Below are 20,485 nucleotides of genomic sequence, written 5' to 3' on the forward strand. Positions count from 1 at the left end.
GGTGAGTATGTTTCATTAATTCAAAACTTTTATTAAAGGATTAGTTCACTTTGAAATGAAAATTAGCCCAAGCTTTACTCACCCTCAAGCCATCCTAGGTGAATGACTTTCTTCTTTCTGATGAACACATTCGCAGAAATATTAATAAATATCCTGACGCATTCGAGCTTTATAACGGCAGTGATGGGGTTCAATGAGTATGAAGCGAAGCGATGCGTTTGTGTTAGAAAAATATCCATATTTAACAAGTTATGAAGTAAAATATCCAGCTTCCGCACGAGCTGCCTTCCATATTCAAGTTATGATGAAAGTGTAAACTGGCGTTGCGTCTGTTACACTTATTCCATAAGTTGAACAGGGAAGGCGTAGGATGTAACTTAAGCGTTGTGAACTGCTAGAGTTTTATACTTTCTTCATATCTTGGATTTTGGATACCCAAAAGAACTCAAATATACTTTTGAGGCAATTCAGAAGGTGTTTGTGGAAATGCTCTCTCTTCACTGCTCTGAAAGAGTACAGTCCCTGAAAACTAAACTCTTGCTGTGAACGTTAAAATCTTATGTGAGCATCTTTAAACATATATTTCATGACTATCAAGATTGTTTCATGTCATTATTACTTTTAGTTTTTTTGGTTTTATGGAAATGGGCACTTTCTGCTCTGCAAGGGTACAGTCCCTGAAAACTAAACTCTTGCTTGTCTTCAGTTCAGTTCATTATATATGTGACCCATGCTGGCAAAATGAGTCGCAATGAGCAAATTTTCAAAAATGAGTTTTTGTTATTTTCACAATCTCTATTAACAAACCTTCAAAATGAGGGAGGGGAGCGTGGGGCACAAACTAATACGGGGTTAGTTGTAACACACATGGTTTAAATACTTCCACACACACTAGCATGAAGAAACTTCGTATTTACTAGTTGCCATATCGACAATATATAGAGAAAAAATTGCGCCAAAATTCAGAAATCTTTGGGAGATATCACTGAACATTTATTTAACAATAGCAAAAGTAAATGTATTATTTAAGCTAATTTTTCATCAAAATTTTTTTGTGTTTATTTAAAATTAGACAAATCTGATATTATTTTAATCTCCCATCTCTTGTTTAGCAGTTTGGGTAGTTCTTTAATGCTTCACTAACTATCAGAAGACACTAACCAGGTTTAAGTAGTTAAGCAGATAGGGTTTGTTGTAACTGCGTTACAATGTGCCCCACTATTAGAACTATACTATTCTATACAGTTACGATACAACTGGCATAATCAACTTCTATGAATTTCTGTTGATAAACTATGGAAAAAAAGATGAATATAGACTGAGAGGAAGAACCTGAACATCCAGAAAATATTATTTCAAGAAAGGTTCAGCATTTGTACTGGCTCGTCTATTTGTCTCGTGTTCTGTGAGAGCTGTGAGTGGAGGGAGAGGAGTGTTTTTGTTCAGCTCTGTGTTTTTCTGAATGTCTGAATATATTTCTTCGTCTGTTTGGGTGTATTGTTTTGACCAGTGCTGTATAGCTGTGTTTTACAGAGTGTTCATTGTCAAACTACAAAATTATTTAAATTTGAATTTCTAAAAAAAAAAAAAATGCTATTATTTTATATAAAAAAATATTTATTGTCTTTTATTGACAAAATATTTTAGTTTGTCATGTATATATTTTTTTTAAATCAATCACATAACATTGTTAGCTGTCAAATAGTCATGTTACAACGTGCCCCACCTATGGGGCATGTTGTCACATTTCACTTTCCTTCTTTCGGGGTAAATAAGTATACACTGTATTAATAAAACGTATAGAACGTTAGAAAAAAGTATACACTGTATTAATAAAACAAAGCCACATATGTACATATGTACCAGACATGTGTGAAATTAATGTGGAACAAAAAAATTCTCTGAACACTAAGTTGATTTACACAAACTGAGAAAGTCAAAAAGCATTAGGTTGTGCCCCGCGCTCTCCTATATTTAGTTGGAAAAATGACTGAGCTACACCTGTTTGAAGTCGATAGTAAGCAAAGTAAAATCACCTAGCAACCATACCTTAAAATCCCTGTTAATAACACAGAATTTGGCACACACCTCGTCAAAACCAAATATCTATAGGAAAATATATAATCAACTTTTTTTCAATATTTTACTTCAATATTTTGAAGTATAATACTGTTTATATGTGTATATCGGGATCGCATGCTGTCTGAGGCGTCTTTATGAGAACGCTTCGGATCTGTCAGTAAGCGTGAGTAAGATCGATTTGTTTACATCAGCATGAGTTTGAAAATCACATTTCATTGGTTCAGACTCATGCCATCAAAAACTGAAGCAGAAAAAACGTACTCGGTTACGAACATAACCTCAGTTCCCTGAGATACGGAACGAGTACTGCGTATGGGGAAAGGTCTCCTTTCTTCCCCGCTGCTGAAGCCTTTTTCAAAAGCGCAATGTAACTGCACGGCCATTGGTTCAAACTTGAGAACTTTTTGAACCAATGACGGCACGGCGGAGCTGCGCAAGCTTATGGCGATGCAGCGCGGCAAAGCCCGACAGAATGGGCGGGGCGTATGGCTATATAAGCGAGCATTTCGCCATAGGATTTCAGGTCATTCGACTGAAGCAACGACACTGAAGCAGCAGCCTTGTGGCACGGCCTAGAATGCAGTACTCATTCCGTAACCCAGGGAACCGAGGTTACGTTCGCAACCAAGTTAGTTTCCCTTTCGACACTTCACTCGTACTGCGTATGGGGAATGAATTCAACCGCGCCGTGCCATGGCAGGGAACGACTGGACTTGTCTTAGACACCACAGGGGAACCAGCGGACAAGTGAGATGGGCAAGGCCGTCGAACCCTTTATGTTACACTTGCAAGGAGGGAGCTAACCCTCTAGAGTGGCATGATGGTGGAGCTCGACAGAGGCCGCCGTATCATACCGAGAGGACCCGAGCTTGTAAGGTCGGGATATCCAGATTATAAAATCTGACAAAAGTACAGAGAGCACCGTCCTTCTGGACACCGCCTGTAGGGGTACTCCATGACCAGGGGTGTAAGGATACGCTCAGGTCACGATACGGTACGTATCTCGATACGGAGTTCACGATACGATATGTATCACGATATTTTGAACAAAATGAAACTGAAATTCAAACAAGATTTATTCAAAAAACATGAACAAATTTCAATAATTTTCCTTGTTGTACATACAAGATCACATTTCAATAAAATAAATAAATAAAACTTCAATAAAATAAATAAAAATAAAATTTCAATAAAAACCTTCTGTATTCAAATTAACAGTTGAATAGGGCTGTCTGTCACTGAAAAAAAAATGTAAAATTTAACATGAACTTAGAATTATGAATAGGGGCCGTTCACATATCGCGTCTAAAAACGCGTGGAAGGCGCGGCCGCACCGCTTCTTCTTTCCAAAGTGCTTGCGCTCCCGTGGCGTCGGTCGTTGCTATGCAACCATGAACTGAGCTCTCCAAGAGGATCAGGATGTTTCTGCAAAGGATAAATGATTTCTAGCCCTTGCATTAGTTTTACTACGAGATATATTGATGGAGATAAGATATAAAAATCACCATGTACAGCTATGATCAGCTGTTCCGTGTTTTGAGCTTTTGATGTTTTGTTACGGAAAGGCCATAGCTGATCGGTTGATTCTTGTCACACGACCTGCGGTGCGCTTGCGGCATTCTGAAAAGTTGAGAATTGCATGCGCGTCGCGACCGCGTTGATCCCATTATGAGCGCGCCTGCCGCGCGGATACATTTGAAAAAAATAACTGACTTGCACGCGGAAAAGACGCAATATGTGAACGGCCCCACAGAACTTCTTAAAGCAAAGCATCGCAAGCGTCTTTTGCTTTTCTGTGAGCACAGCTATTGCTGTGCACTGCAGTGACAGAAAGCTTGAAAAACAGCAGTCCACTAGAGAGTGCGCACGGACTTTGAAAGGGCCACGAGATGGAGCGGGACACGGAAAATTAAGTAGGCCTAAGGCCTATAGCCTACCCGCGGGCGCGGCTTAAGACAACTTTTATTTTCTTTCACGCAGCACAGAGAAACATCTTTCTAATAAACCGACCAAAACTGCCTGTCAAGTGATAGACGAAACTGACAATGATTTTATCTTTTTTAAACAAATGAAAGGCAACGTGGATAAACATTCACAGCCACGATGTACAGAACACCACACAAAGATATAGAAGAAAACGAATAAAAACATTTTGGATCAATAAACCTTAAATATATATAAAAATAACTGCAGAAAAGCCACACTGCAGATATACATTTCATATGTAGGCAAAACAAATTACATCGGCTAAACTGTCTGTGCAAGAAAGCTTTAACTCTACAGCGCAAAATTGATGCACCAAAAAATTTAATTATATATATATATATTTTTTTTTTTTTATCAAACATTAATTTACAGAATTGAATTAGAACAGAAATATGATCGAGTCAAACTGCAAAATGCCTGAAGTGCAGGGGAACATATATTCAAAACATAAGCCACAAATAATTAAATTACATAACCCAGAGTGATCAATAAATAAATTCAAATTAAAGAAATTATTAAAATAACGAAAGTATAGCCAGAATTGTCAACTTTGTCTTTTTAACTGCAGAGACAATAAACGCTGAACTGGATTGGCAGTCTTTTTAGCTAAACATTCAAAAATCAAATTACAAGCGGCTGAAATAGTTTGAAATCACTTGTAGCTACCCTACCTGATTGAGAGAGAAAAATCCAGTCTTTCACGCGATCTGCCCATGTCCGTTTGAGTCTTTTCAAATAGCGCGCTATAGTCAGCTTGTTGGCCGGCAGAAGCGCGCCGCAGTGTTTGTCGTTGTTGAGTTCTAGGACATGAGCTGTTGGCACAACTTGCATCATACGTTTTTTGGATCATCTTTTACCATTTCAAAGTGCATCCAACTGTACACTTTATCCAAGACATTGTTAAAGATTTAATCCCTGCCGCAAAGATGCTCCTCTGCCGGTCACGGATGATGGAAGTGAAACTTAAATCGGTCACAGGGGTGGTTGGATTTATTCACGCACATTAAAAATATTTATTAAAAGCTTCTTTCTTTTCACATTTTTATTTATGGTATTAACATAATAGGCTGTATATTAACCTAATGGGAAAGAACCGGTATGTCTATGTAAAATCAGATATTGAGCGCATCCATATCTCGTCTCATAACACCTCTGCGACGATTCGACTGTGAGATTGGTAGTCGAATCAGGCTCCTCCTATCGAAGATTCGAATCGTCGACTATTCAGGGTCACCCCTAATATATATATATATATATATATACACACATATTATATATATATATATATATATATATATATATATATATATATATATATATATATATATATATATATATATACACACATATATATATATATATATATATATATATATACACACATATTATATATATATATATATATATATATATATATACACACACACACACACACATACACACACACACACACACACAGTCAAACGAAAATGAATGAAATTGTCTGAATAAATTAATACAGTTTATTCACTATAGTTTAAAAAAATGGTAAAAAAATGGTAATAAAATATGACAAGATCTCAGAGTTAACGGGCTGCGAGGACAATAAAATATTAGTTAGCTTACTTCTCATTTAAAGAACAACTTGTTTAACACAAAATACTTCTCGATTCACGAAAAATAAAAAAAAATTCTCACTATGGGCCAGAAGAGAAATATTAAGAAAATAAATTAGATTCATCGCTCACTGGCTACGTTTACATGCACCCAAATAATCAATTTGTAATCGGATTGACAGCTCAATCGGATTGAAATATGTTCATGTAAACACCTTAAACGATCCGATTGAGCTCGATCCGAATGAAATTTCGATCGGATTGGAAGGGGTGGTTTATTCCTTTTCTAATCCGATCCAACAGCAAAAAATTACCATGTAAACGCTTGAATCCAACTACTTTCTCAATCGTAATCAGAAGTCTCTGGGGCACATGCACAGTGTAACGTTGACACGCATTACGCAGTGCACAAGTTCACATCTTGTAAAGATGTATGCCAACAGGCAGTGGCGTAGCTGTATCCCTTCATCATAATATTGGAAATCTTTCTGTTTTAAAACAAGAAGGGAAGCCAAAGGATTCCATCTGTTTTAAAATGATGTTCACTTATTTTTATTTTTCAATTTTCAAGATTTATCTAATCTTGACTCTTTCAAAGACTCATTTATCAGTCCAAGCCTTCTACATCATAAATTAATCTTCACTCATTCTCCTTTCAATGTGACGGCTGCTTTACTAAAAATTATATTTGATAAATCAAAAATTATCAGCATCTGGACAGTGGAAGGAAATGTTATCAGCATCAAAATGAAACTCTTTATGTGAACATTCAGAGCGCTGCAACTGATATTTTTTTAAAACAATCTTTACTTTTGCCAAAAGGTGTCAAGTTGTAGGGGTAGATAAAGCCTAACCTCAGCTCCGGAGTGTTTGTGTGTGTTCAGTATAAGAATCTACTGTTTCATCTCAAACACATACATAAAGACACACAAACACACAGAGTTTGGCAGCGTTTTCCATCGTAGATAAGGCTCCTGCAGTGGTAAAAGTGGCAGTCAGCCACAATCTCTCTGCCAGACAACACACATCCTTATTTACCAGCCACACACACACATCAAGACTTCAAATTCCAGCAAATCTAACAAAGAAATGTACTAAGTGGCCTTACAAAGAAGACCAACCGCAGAGAACTCAATTTTCAGAAAAATCATGATTTTCACTTGTGTATCAAGCCCACGATTCAGTCACCACAACAGGAGAAGATTACAATAACATTGCCATTGAACTGAATGTCAACTTTCATAAGCCACAGTAAATAAGTCAAGAACAGAAACAGCCCAATATATAAAGTGATATGGAGAAAGAGCGACCCAAGAGACTGAGGATGTGCAGGAGGACAGCGAGATAAAGCAAACTGTTGCTTTCCATCTGCTGTTAAGGATGGTTGAAATGACGCAAACTTTGAAATGGAAATGCAATAGAAAGTTTATCCCACAGGGTGGATTGTGGATATGTAACCGCACACACTGTAGAGAGACAATTTTTTTAGCATTGAGACTCTTTTCATTCAGTGTTACTCAGCATATTTCTAGCACACACACCGATAACCGCATAACAGGATTTTTATATACAGATTTTTATCGAATGAGAGAAAAAAAAAAAAAATAGGGGAGAATGTCTATTGCTTGGCAACTGAATGGATAGTAGAAAGTGAGCATTGCGTAATAATTCCTTAATAAATAAATGAATGATTGTTTCATGTGAGTGACAGGTTGCTGAGGTGAAAGGATTCAAATTCTGGCCATTAAACAACCTTATAGCCCAGTCACATATACACGTCGTCATAAAAGAGATGTCGTTGTGAGGGGGAGGGAACGTTAATATTTTTGATGAAAAACTATTTAAAAAATTGTTATATATATATATATATATATATATATATATATATATATATATATATATATATATATATATATATATATATATATATATATATATATATAACATTCTATAAAACAATAAGAATTGTCAATTTTGAGTTTCTATGATATCATGATCTCTAAATATAGCTTGGGTCCCTCTTTTAAAGTGAATTTATGATATTTTTATTGCCCGCCAGATCGCAATCAAAAGTCATCGCAAGTGTTAGGGGTTTGAAAAAAGTGATGCTTGCATTATTACTATGTGGTCAATAAACACTATTTCTGAGATGAGTCAGTGTGTCTTGTCAAGATATACACACACAGCAGTGGAATGAGCAATGGGATCTGGACTATTATTGTCAAAAATATCAATATTTTGATATGTATCAATACTGAAATATCTCAAACAATTCCAATACTGCTTTTCTACAGCATCAATAATACCAGCTGCACGTTCTCGTTCTCTCCGACAACAATTTGACATTTTGACACACTCCTCTTACTAACTCATCTCTTTTGCTCCAGTTGAATAGTGTTGGTGTTACAGGTCCTGAAGTTCAGCACGGGGTGCAGGTATTGCGCATAATTTTACTCATTCCTGCAGGTGTTGCGCTCACACCAAAAGCGTGTTTATCACTGCACCCCACTGATCTATATAAGTGGTATGCCTCTCAAACATCTCGTGATGTTTGAGAAATTTATTTGCGCTTAAACGGTCAAACACACAAAATTATGTCAAAATGCCTATCTTAGTGAGTATTCAGCTAAACACAGTTTTGGAATGTAAATACTTGAAAAAATTGTTGTGTAACAGTATATTGGATCTGTACATACGTTTTGTCATGTTATTCAGAGAATGAAAGAGAAAGAGAAAGTCATTCTTTGCTCTTGACTGAATAACTTTTGTAACTTTAATTGCTAGCATTAATCTGTATTTATTTATTTTTTACAGTGAAGACTATGCAGTGTTATTTTACATTTGATTGCTTTATTTAATTTCTGTAGTATTTCTTACTCGAATGCTACTGTTAGACCCAGCTGAAAAACTTTCAGTTGTCTTTTTATATTGTTGTATGTATTTGTGCTATTGTTTGCACTTTATTTGTCCTTATTTTATTACTGACTGTCTACTTGTCTTTTTATTTGTAAATTTAAAGTTTCAAATAAAGCCTCTCTGTGCTGTGTGTAAGCTATTGCAACAAAATTACCAAAATTATCAAAAAAATATGAGATAATAAAAATATCTATATGGCAGTACATGTGGCAGTTTTCCCAGCAGTATTGAAAATAGTATTGAATATCGATATTTTTCAAGGTATCGTATCGTAGTTAGAAATTCCAGTATCGTGACAACACTAATCCAGACAAGTGTGCATAAAAGCTCCATTTGTCATTCAATTTACATTCACCCCTACAGCTGGACGCTCACAAAAGTGCCAATGACAGAAAGAAGAGGTTGAGAATGAAAAGATGCAGAACAGACAGAACCAACAGATATATAGAGTAAAAAGAGAAAATGTAGGAAATAATAATAGACAGAGAGTAAGCATATTAGAGCGCTAATCACACAAAGAGAGTTGATCGCACTAACAAACACACAACCCCATCCAAAATGAATGACAATACAACCGTTCTTTCAGAACAGTGATATGTTAGTCAGACCTGTGTCCGGCTCCTCCACCCGGGTTTCCTGGTTCCCCATGGCTGCTACACGCTGCTCCACAGAAGACACTAATCCATTAGAGCAGAGCTCTGACACACCTGACAGTGCACACTCACTTCACTGCCGCTGGTGCATACGAGACAAAGACAATGAAACAGAGGTGTTTGTCCTCTCCTCTCACCCTGCTGGCTGTGAATCAGCAGCCAGACAACATTCCTGCTGACTGTCAGTCTGTCCCAGTGCAACTCTTTCAATCTTCTTCTCATTCACTTGTTCTGTCTCTCTCTTAGCGTCGGGCAGCAGCTGCAGCAGGAGTGTATTCAGTATGTTATTAGTAGAGTCTCTGTTTTGGGGGCGTGGCCTGTCTGTATATCTGCTCCTCCTCCAACTGAGGCATGAAAATTAGAGCAAGCAACTCCCTCTTTTATCTTGCTCTATCTTTCCTTCACTTTACTCTATCTCCAGAAATAAAGAGTATGTATGATGGAGAGGAGGTTCTATTTGTCTCCTTCCACATCAACTTTTCTGACCTCATTCATCTGTTCTGTAGTGGAGGACACTGGGCAGAAAGGGGGCAATTACATTTGGACACACATGTGCAAAGCTACTCTCTCATAGATTGCTGCATTATCACAGTACGGGAGATTAGAGCCCCCGATTTAGACTGATCTCAGTAGGAGGCATGAAAAGATAGATGTGTTATTTTCTTTAGCTCCATCCCTCCCCCTTATTCTTTATTCATGTAGAATGCATATGTGTTAAAATATTTATGCCATCTTTGCCTGAATCTGTCCCTGGCACAAGTTTATGATGAGCTACCTGATGATCATGTTGTCCAGCATGATTTGAGATGATTGAAGCTAAATATGCTTTTTAATTAACATGATCAACAACACTAAATATACTGACCTAGAAATTGTTCAGAATAGTCAATATTATTTTAAATCATAAAATGTATTTGTTTTAAATTCTTCAAAGTACTAAAAATATCAGTTTATTTTCCAGTTGTTTTTTGTTGTTGTTTTTTTCAGTGGTTTAATGTGATAAAATAAACTCAGATTATCCTGCTTCTTATACAGCTACTTACAAAATCAATAAATAAGCAGGCATAAAATATTGATTTGAGTTATTTTGTGTGAGCAGCAAGAGACTGTGGTGTGATATTAGAAAACTGAAATCAGCTATATAAAAATTCAGTCAATTGTACAGTTTAGCATGACAAACATACACACACAAAATCTGACCACAAAATTCTGCTAATTTACCAATTAGAATCGAGTGTTCCAGAGAACCATGTAATGACTTATTCCTTTGTTTTTATTTTCCCATTTATTGGTGTGCCTCTCTTTCTTTCATTTACTCAAGTACAGAAGTCTCAGTGTCTTTTTGTCATGTTGTGTGTTGTCGAGAGGCCAGGGAGGAGTTAGAAAGGCTAAGTACACAGGAGTGGTTTTACCAAATGCCAGTCGTGCTTTATTTTATAAGCAATTTCAAAAGCAGGTGCAACCAACAAAGTACAAAAAAAAAAGAAAAAGAGAAAATAAAACTAAATCTAATGCAAAAATTAATTCAACTTATACTTGTGCTAAAACACAAAGAAAAAAAATGCTGTGAGCAGCAAAACCTGGCCTAAACAATGCCCAGTGGCACATCCACAATATAAAACTGTATTTCTCACCTCAGACAAACAGATGCAAACGCTTGCATCATACACAGAATGCCCCAAACATACTCAGACAATGGATTAAATAGACCAGTTTCCCGCCAAACACTAGTGGGACAAACCATTGTCACGGGGTGGAACCCTTCCCTGTAACACTTCTCACCAAACTTCATTGCATAACAATGTCACATAAATACATATTCAACAATTAATTTCTTACATTCAATCATCATAATACCAACAAGCACAACAAATAAAGCATGAAAGAAACATTTAACACATCATAGCATTCACACATCTCTCCCCGCTTTAGAAAATATATTCACCATATTTGAACAATTGCTGTTGGTGTCTCTCAATACATGCATCCACATGCATCAGATAACAAACCTTTCATACAATCAATGCAAACACAAAAAAGTACTCTAGTGATGATGGCATTGTCCAGGTTCATCATCACACTTTTGGATAGTTCTTTTAAGGGTGTGTGAATTAGTAAAGTAATTAAAGAGAGTGTAAATTATTATAAGAATTATTATATTATTTCTTATTGGTCTTAATCCTGAATTTTATTGCGGTTATAAAAGTCTCTCCACCCTTGTTAAATAAGCCCAGTTCTAATCTGCACTCATGTAGCTCACAAAACCTCTTTAAACTACAGCTGAGCGGATCTGTGTCCACTCAGACCTCTTACTGTCTCATGTCACTGACCGTACATGAGTGCAGAGTTAGCACTGTTAAACATTAAAGGAATGTTCAGGTTTAATACAAGCTGAGCATCAGATTTTCTATTACCTCTAAAATAAATTTTTGGTTCATCCCTCAGTTTGTAAAAACAAACAAAAACATTTTACAATTGAATTCAATGGGGCAAGGCATTCCAGGAGGGTTTACAAACAGGAATGTGCAGCTAATTTTTTTTTAAAGGACATACTGTATATTAATTTTACATGCAAAATGTGTATTATTTGAACTGTAATATATAAATCATTTTATAGGTAGGACTACTAGTATAGGAGTTTGTGAACAGTACATTGCAGATACTAATGTCATGTCCCATTCAGGTATTCCTGTTGGTATAAACCCCAAAGTATACTTCAGTTTTGAAGCAAACACTTAAGGCATACATACTGCTGAATGCATAGCCATAGCCTAAAAATGTCTTTGTACTTGTTTAAATTACAGTGAGGGGGGGGGGGGGGGGGTATGTCTTAACCCTGTCACACAACAATCTTCAAAGTCCTTCTATAGCCACATTCACAAAGCAGTAGAATACGGTCATCAGTCCTGTATTTGATTCCTTAATACGGTTACGTTCACACACAGTTTAGTTATTTACAGAAGTAATGACCGCATTCTATAACCAAACTCACATCCATATTCAGGTCTCATAAACGCGATGGATGACACCATCTTTGGTATTACTTTGGGCACTGACGCTATGGTTACTGGTAAGAGAATATAGGCTTGACTCCTGCACATTCATACAGACAGAGACACTACTGTAAGTTGCTGTGTGAATAGGACATTTCGAGACATTTGACACCTGTAAGTAAATGCTGTTGTCAATCCCAAAAATTGACAGCATGAACATAGCCTAATTTATTATATTTTAAAATGTAATTTATTCCTGCGATGGCAAAGTTGAATTTTCAGCATCATCATTCCAGTCTTCAGTGTCACATGATCCTTCAGAAATTATTCTAACATGCTGATCTGGTAACATTCCGTCTTATTATAGTTAGCCACTTAGTATATTTGTGGAAACCATGATAAAAAAAAAAATTTCAGGATTGTCTGACTATAAATCTAATGTTACAACTTTTATAACATCATAAATGTCTTTACTGTCTCTTCTGACCATTTTAATGCGTCCTTGTTGAAAATATTAATTTCTTTCAAAAAAAAAGTGGGGGGGGGGGGGGGAATTCTTTCCCTAAACTTTTAAACTTTTTTTTTTTTTTTGCAGAATTTAGTATGCAGAATGGCAACACATGGCCTATCAAGGGAGAGATTAACATGGCAGCTCTGTCTAATTAACCATCAGCTTCAGCTGAACCAGTCTGTGAGTCTCAACTCCTGTAAGATGGCGGTGTGGAACAGAGTGACAATGCACTATTCACACATACGCTAAATCCTCAACACTGAGTCATAAACTTAATACGTCTGACATTGACATAAGCGCTATTACAGCCAGCCTAACTGCTCACATAAGCAGTCTCTATATGGTAACTGATACAGCATCACAGAGCTGTGAAGTGTTATAAATTGGAAATGTGAGTGTTAATTAAAAGACGGCACAGAAGGACATGTGACCTTAGGTACAATGGGCAGGTTGTCCACTAACGCTGACATAGATGTTATTTATAGATGAGAAACCAAATGGCTCTCACTTCATTGCATTTTTGAGACCTAACAGCAAAGGAAAGCTTCATTTAAATATTAATGATGCCCTGCTATGGCTGGCTAAGGTGATGTGAGTTGTCATTGTTACTGTCTCAAATTATATATCATGGCAGTTTGTAACAATTTTACATTTTGGCAAATCAGTGATGAATTTGTATGATCTCATTTATATGTTTTCATACAATCTGCTTAAAAGCTACTTGAGGGTTAGGTTTAGGGTGGACTTTTTTTTTTCTTTTTTGGGGGGTTTGTTAATTCTTTTATTTTATTTTTTTATTTATAAAAAAAAAAAAAATCTTTGTTTTTTATTCTGCATAAAAAATAACAGCTTACAGGTTTACAACGACATGAGAATGATGTAAATTATGAGTTATAAGTGAACTATCTCTTCAAGAATGAACAAAAATCTCCCATATTTTCCACTGTCCTCTTGTCTAGTATCTGACCATGATATTTTTCTGTTTATTCTATTTTTCATGTCATCATCCATCTCAATAATTGAGCACTATAGCACCTCCTTCACCTACAGATAAAACAGCCAGCAGAGCATTATATGAAGTACAAAGAATTCTGCTACACCCTGATACCGGTATTTTAACATATGGCCAATCCCACAGAGGTCATGTGGCCAGGCAGCATTCCTGTTCAACACAATGTCTATTCCAGCTTGTATCTTTCTTCTGTGTGTGGGAATGTTGACGAAAGAGGAATTATTGATATCAGACTCCATCAATCTACTCCAACAAATAAACACAAGTACAAAATAGTACAAGGCATAAAACAGTCTATCCCTTGTTTTCATTTGCGAATACATTAAACATGGCATCTACCCCATCTGAGGTCAATAGAGAACACAGATACATGCACTCTACAAAGACACAATCCCTCATATCTAATTTCTCAAAGACAATTTAATCAGAACCAAATCAGATCACTTTTGGTGGTTCTGTTTTCATCATCTAATACTGGAAATCTAAGTCATGTTGTTTTCCATATCAGCTTTGGATTCTGTTCATTTCTGCTGGGAAAACAAATCTGTCGTATTTCTTTAGTATAGTTCAAGTCCAAGGAGTTATCTTTTACACAAATACTGTACATTGTTAAATATTGAACTGCCATCATCTGCGTACAATAGAGATTTAATAACAGAGAACGGTCTCCTAGTGACCTCTAGAGGTGATCATCTGCACTCACAAGAGCTGGGCAGTGATTTTATTCTAAAAGGGACCTTGAAGGGATATTTCTGCAGGATTTGATCATAAATTTAAGACCAAATAAAGAAAATTTGACTAAACTGAAGGGAACAGAATACATCAATATATTCTCTGAATGTAAATATCTAGGAAGAAACACAATAATTTGTATTAGCACTTCAGAGTACATTTACTTTTTAATTCATTTATTTAAAAAAACATTATTTTGTATCTTAAATCAAGATACATTTACTGGAGATAAAAAAATATCAGAAAGTATGAAGTCTTGTTTTCTGTGAAATTGATGAAAATGAAGTGAGTTTATGATTAAAACAAGAACAAATATCTGCCAGTGGGCTCAGAAAAATCAGCTTAATTCAAAGGGAAGTTTTGATAACTCATTGACAGATATTTGTTCTTGTTATGAGCATAAACTCAATTAATTTTGCTCATTTTTTTTTTTTTTTACAATTGCATTTCAAGTTAATGTATCTTGATTCAAAGATGTTTAGATATTTGTATTGGAAAACAGTACAAAAATACTGAGGAAGATATTCTTTTTTTGAAATGCATGCAATGTTTAATGCCATGATTTTAGGAATTTAAGACCTTCTGCTCTGATTAAAAGGACATATTAAGACTTTTTAAAAGTTTTTAAGACCCGCAGAAACCCTGATAAATATCAATATAGTGAAACATGAACATTTGAAATATATAGTATTCCATCCACACGTTACTTACCATTTATGAGATAAATTAAGAGATTAAATAAACATAATTATTAAATAATTCAAAAAGTAACAAAATCATCTCTGTTTAAACCGCACACTATTTAGGAAATAAGTACGACTGCATGAGATTTATGTCTATAGGTTGTAAAATCCTACTTGAAGCGCTGCGTGGTCTGTTGTCTGTAAGCTCAGAGATGGCTCCTGTGGTGATGGTCTTCTTCATGCGGGACATTGCAGCCACTGAACCCAGAACAGGTTTAGCCAAAGCATCATCACTGCTCGCCCTTTTTATCTACACACAAGAATATTAATAGTGGCAGTGAAAACAGCTGAGAATCAAATTTTTCACAAAATATGTTTTGTACTGTGACCGGGAAGGGACATGTTCATGGTCACAACATATTGGCTGCATCCGAAAACCTAGACAGCTGACTTGTTGCCTCGCTGCCTTATCAGGTAGCATTTGTTGAAGGCACCTCACGAAACGGATTTCAGATAGACTTCTGAGGCAGCATAACAGTTTAATTATCTACAGCAAAATGGCACTAGCTTTTGTGAAACCTAAACAAATATTTATTTACTACAGTTATTTCTCGCTAGAAATGACATCAAAAGTGAAAAACGTTGGTCAAAAACACACATTTACAAACAAACTGACCAGCAAACGCAACTTTCGGATGCCATCTTTATTTTTCTAGCTCAACTGTTACAGAATGGAAGGCACAGACAGGATTGTGGGATATCAAAGGCAGCGAAGGATACATCTATGCTGCCTTCAAAAATCGATGAGATGAAGGGATCTTATGAAACAGGAAGTGAAGCTAACAATGGATTTGGACGGGCCTTGATACCTTCCTACCTTGAAATGTGTCCTCCAAAGGCAACATTTTCCAGTTTTCGTATGCAGCCATTAACTCGTGAGAACCTGATGTAAAGTCATCCCTACGATGAGGGAATGATATATTTTTCTCGAGGCCACAACTTTATGTTGAGGGATCGACATATTCTCATGGCCATGAGTTAAATGCATAAACAACCTGTGTGACCATAGCAACCTGGAATTATCAGAAATGGATAGGCCTATGATATTTTTTTTTAATTAAGAAAAAGCACAGAATTAAGAAATGAGTATATTAACATATTGCATATTGTATTGCGTGTTAAATAAATATTGTGTACATTTTTATCTATCCAATACAACAGTCTTTTAAATCCATTCACTGATTGTTTTATTTAATTTTTTTTATATTATTATTATTGGTTGCATTTTTTATTCATTGTTACGTATTTGCTTTATTTTCCCCTTAATTTCCCATATCTCTTTAACTTTCTGTACATTATGTTACTTAAAGTATAACATTATGTTGTGTAAATACTGTAAATGCCCGATCACGCCAATAAAGTTTTGAATTTATGACTGTATTTCTGTAGACTATTAGCCTGTTTTCATTTGTATCCCCTCGTGCCAGTGACAGCATTCAAATGAAGTTCGAATAATTTGTTATTATTAAAGGCTATATGTTAAAAGAATATTTAAGCTACAAAAAAAGCCTATTTGTGTGTAGCCCTTTAGGCTATATAAAGTAATAAATAATAAATATTAGTCATGCAGAAATGCTTATTGTAACATATAGATTTTATTTAGTTTTAATAGGCATAATAAATAAATAAATAAATAAATAAATAAAGACACGATCAGTGAATAGATTTAATAGGCTATGAGATAGGATGGATAAAAATGTTTTCTTGTAGGCCTATATTATTTTATGGTTTTACATATTCTTTTATCATTTATCAATAAAAACAAACTTCATTCAAATGCTGTCTATGGCAACATTGCGCGCAATATAAAAGGCTATAATATATTATTATAACCATTTCTCATTTAGTCATTCTTAATTAAAAATAAATATTATTATAGGCCTATCATTTCTAATATTTCCAGGTTGCTATAGTCGCACAGGTTGTTTATGCATTTAACTCGTGGGAATGAGAAATACGCTGTTCCCTCAACAAAGAAGTCATGGCCACAAGAAAAATATATCATTCCCTCAAGATAGGATCTTGAGAACACGACTTTACATCGCGTCACGAGTTAATATGGCGTTCCCACTAATTAATGTCATGGTCACAACAAAATTAAGTGAACCGAAACATGTCCCCTCCCGGTCATCGTAGTTTTGTATTCAAAATTACAAGGCAATACTTTGTGAAAGGAAAATGGTAGTTTTGTGTCTTTCAGTCATGCTTGTTATGCTTGTGTACTTATAAAATTTGATAAAAGTATCTTTAAGCTGACTTATGCTAGCCTGGGTGCCAGCCTGAACCCGGCCCACAACATTTTTTGGACGGGAAGTTCGGTCTGGACTCGATCCATTGTGGAGTAATTATGCTCGGCTCCCAGAAGGCCGAGCCAATCAAATTGCCAGGGCGGGCTTTAATCGATGATGGACAGGCTATCTGCGGTTACGTAACCACCCACGTCATCAAAGAGCGCTTGGGTTGAATTGGTTTTCACCAACGATGACTGCAGCTGGAGAAGTAAGATGTTTAGATTCCGCTATCACGTCTATAATAAAAGAAATCGACAGCGCATTAATTTTAAAAGACGAACAAAGAACCGCAATAAAGGCATTTGTCGATGGGAAAGATGTGTTTGCCATCCTTCCAACGGGATTCGGCAAAAGTTTAAGTACAAGTTCAACATACGTCACTTACTGCGTTGCTCTGATTGGTTGTAGGTCTATCCAATTGAGTGCAGAGCTTTTTTTTTTTACTGGTTCGGTTAAGACACGCCCCATAATTCAAGTGCAATGGAGCAGTATCAGACTCACATTCTGCCTAGAATATGAGTATGACGAAGTCAGGCTAGACTTATGCATTTAAATGAACAGTTTTTCTCTATGAAAATGAACCTGTACACTAGAGCTGCTCAATTCTAGATAAATTAAGAATCACATTTGTTTGTCCAAATAGAAATCATGATTCTCCCACAATTCTGAATAAGCCAATAAACAATATAAGATGTAATTTACTAGAGGTTCTGCAAAATGTTAATTGCTGCAGTCTAATTAAAACTATTTAACTAATATTTATTATTAAAAAAATTGGTTTGAATAAATGATTCAATGACTTACTCATAAAAACTCCAACTGGCTCATTACTGGATGAATCAACATTTTTTAAACTACTCTTGAATGAATAATTCAATGATAAATATACTTTATTAACGGTCACTTGTCGCCACCTACTGGTGTAATGATGTAATAGATACAATCTTTATTTGAAGCATCAAGTTGCTTTCAAATGTTGATTTACTCTATTCTGATCACTGCCTTAGACATCAGTGTTTATATCTGAACTCTAAACTTTTATCCCAGTACTTCTGTGATAATTTGAATAATTGTAATGCAGAAATGAAAAGAAAAGACTGTTTGAGAAGTTGTTTCATACCTATACATGACACCTGCTCGCTCTGGCACAGTGGCAGCGCAAAGACAGATTTGAATGTTCCATTCTGATCATACTTATCAAAGGTTTAATAGACATAGCCGAATCGTTGTCATTTAGGAATAAGATTGCATAGGTGTTTGAATTGAGATGGTGATCTTTTTTACCAGTTTTGACTAGCAAGAGCGATAGCAACATATCACCAGCTGTCTTAAACAAACCTCTTTGGATCAGTATGAATAACATAAATTATTTACATTATTTTTAAACATTATTTTGGTTTCTGTGAATTTAGCTAAAAGGTGACAAGTTTGCAGTGCTGCTAAATATTGAGATATATATATAAAATATTAGGAATATAATTTTATAAATATAACATTAATAATAAATATTAAAAATATTTTAGCTATACATACAGCCCAGTCCTAATAGTAGTGACAACCAAAATAATACATACTACGGGGAATAAAATACACAGGTAATAGCATACACAGGTAAAGATCTTGTGTCAAATGTAATTTTTAATTGGTCCTGTGTATTGTACATGTTAGAAACACATCTTTATGTGTGGCATCACATCTTGCAGGTTACTTAGTGTTTTGCCTTTTTTTTTTTTTTTTTACTCAAGAACCTGTGCTGTATCAGGGTCCCATGACTCCCACTTCTCATCCATTCCACTGTCAAATTATATATTAGAGCTCACCTTGCTAAGTCGCAGATCAGAGGCGATGGTGCTGGATGATCTCGAGGTCTTCATCCCAATGTTGCTGGAGTAAGAGCCTTGAGAGCTATTTGTAGACAGTTTTGCACGTTCTGGAGCACCCATTCTGGGCAGTGCCGCCTTGACGGTGCCCCCTTTCAACATGGTCTTCTCAGTTCACGACTCTCGCTACTTGTTCTGTGGACAAAGCAACAAAATTAAGAGGGTCAGAGTTTCCCATAAATTACCTAGACTCCCACCACAGTCTAATCTGTCCTGCCATAATTTTCTAATGAACCGAAAATATTTTAAAACCTCTAATAATAATATAAAAGGTCTCTATGTTGCATTTCGTAGCATTGCTTTGGCATAGCAACTGTCAGTCAAATGAACAAAAATTGAGACGAAATGGCTTAATGCCTTTATCAAATCACAAAAGGCTGCAATTTAACTGTTGCACTGCGTGTTTCAAAGCGAAGAACACATTTTGCTCACATGATCAACTTGCGATTCAATGTTTTCAGCGTCTTGGAGCAGCTCGGTTCACAGTGAATGCAGCAAACTCCATCTTTGCATGTGCTGTGAGTTTAATATGCATTTTGGAACACAATAGACACCAGTTATGCATCATTTTCACATTTCCTGCATTTTTGCTGACAGTTGATAACAGCATTTCACTAGACTTGTCTGTAAACCTGTTTTCATAGAAACTGGAGTTTTCTGCTAAAATAAATGCTTGAGGCTAACTCTTTAAAGTGAAGAAAGTATAATTATAATTATTAGTAATATTCTAATTGTTTGGCGTTTACCAGTGTAAATGTAATGTAGACTGAGACACTATATCTCACCTAAAAAAAATCCACTTTAAAGACCAGGTACAAGTCAATCTATCCTCATATAGAAAAAAAATATCCTGAGGGAAACACTAGAGTTAGATGGTTGAGTTCAGATTAAAGTACAGGAAATAGTTTAGTTCCAATGGGATTGCTGGAAACAAACACAACATAAGTGCTACATTCTTCATCATAACTAGAAACTGCACCTACAAAATTCAGCAGAATCAGAACACCTGTCATTACAACATGCACATTCTACGCTAAGCTGGAGGTCTGCTACCTGACCCAAGCCAGATGAAACCTGGCAAACTTTAGAAC

At 35.7% G+C, this 20,485-nt stretch overlaps 1 protein-coding gene across 10 annotated transcripts in view; it reads right to left on the reverse strand.

The window, feature by feature from the left end:
• Positions 1–20,485, reverse strand: part of specc1 (sperm antigen with calponin homology and coiled-coil domains 1) — a 228,311-nt gene that overhangs the window by 139,218 nt on the left and 68,608 nt on the right. For 9 of the 10 annotated variants that reach the window (XM_048190068.1, XM_048190067.1, XM_048190060.1 and 6 more), the window contains exons 2-3: positions 19,335–19,529; positions 15,338–15,473 (exon numbers count right to left, since the gene is read on the reverse strand). In XM_048190068.1, coding sequence (XP_048046025.1) covers positions 15,338–15,473; positions 19,335–19,496 — 298 coding nt within the window. In that variant the 5' untranslated portion in view covers positions 19,497–19,529. Of the gene's footprint in view, positions 1–9,187; positions 9,685–15,337; positions 15,474–19,334; positions 19,530–20,485 lie in introns of those variants that run through there. The other variant, XM_048190070.1, reaches the window with a different exon arrangement.

The sequence above is a fragment of the Megalobrama amblycephala genome, linkage group LG4, assembly GCF_018812025.1.
Source record: "Megalobrama amblycephala isolate DHTTF-2021 linkage group LG4, ASM1881202v1, whole genome shotgun sequence".
Lineage (NCBI taxonomy): Eukaryota > Metazoa > Chordata > Actinopteri > Cypriniformes > Xenocyprididae > Megalobrama > Megalobrama amblycephala.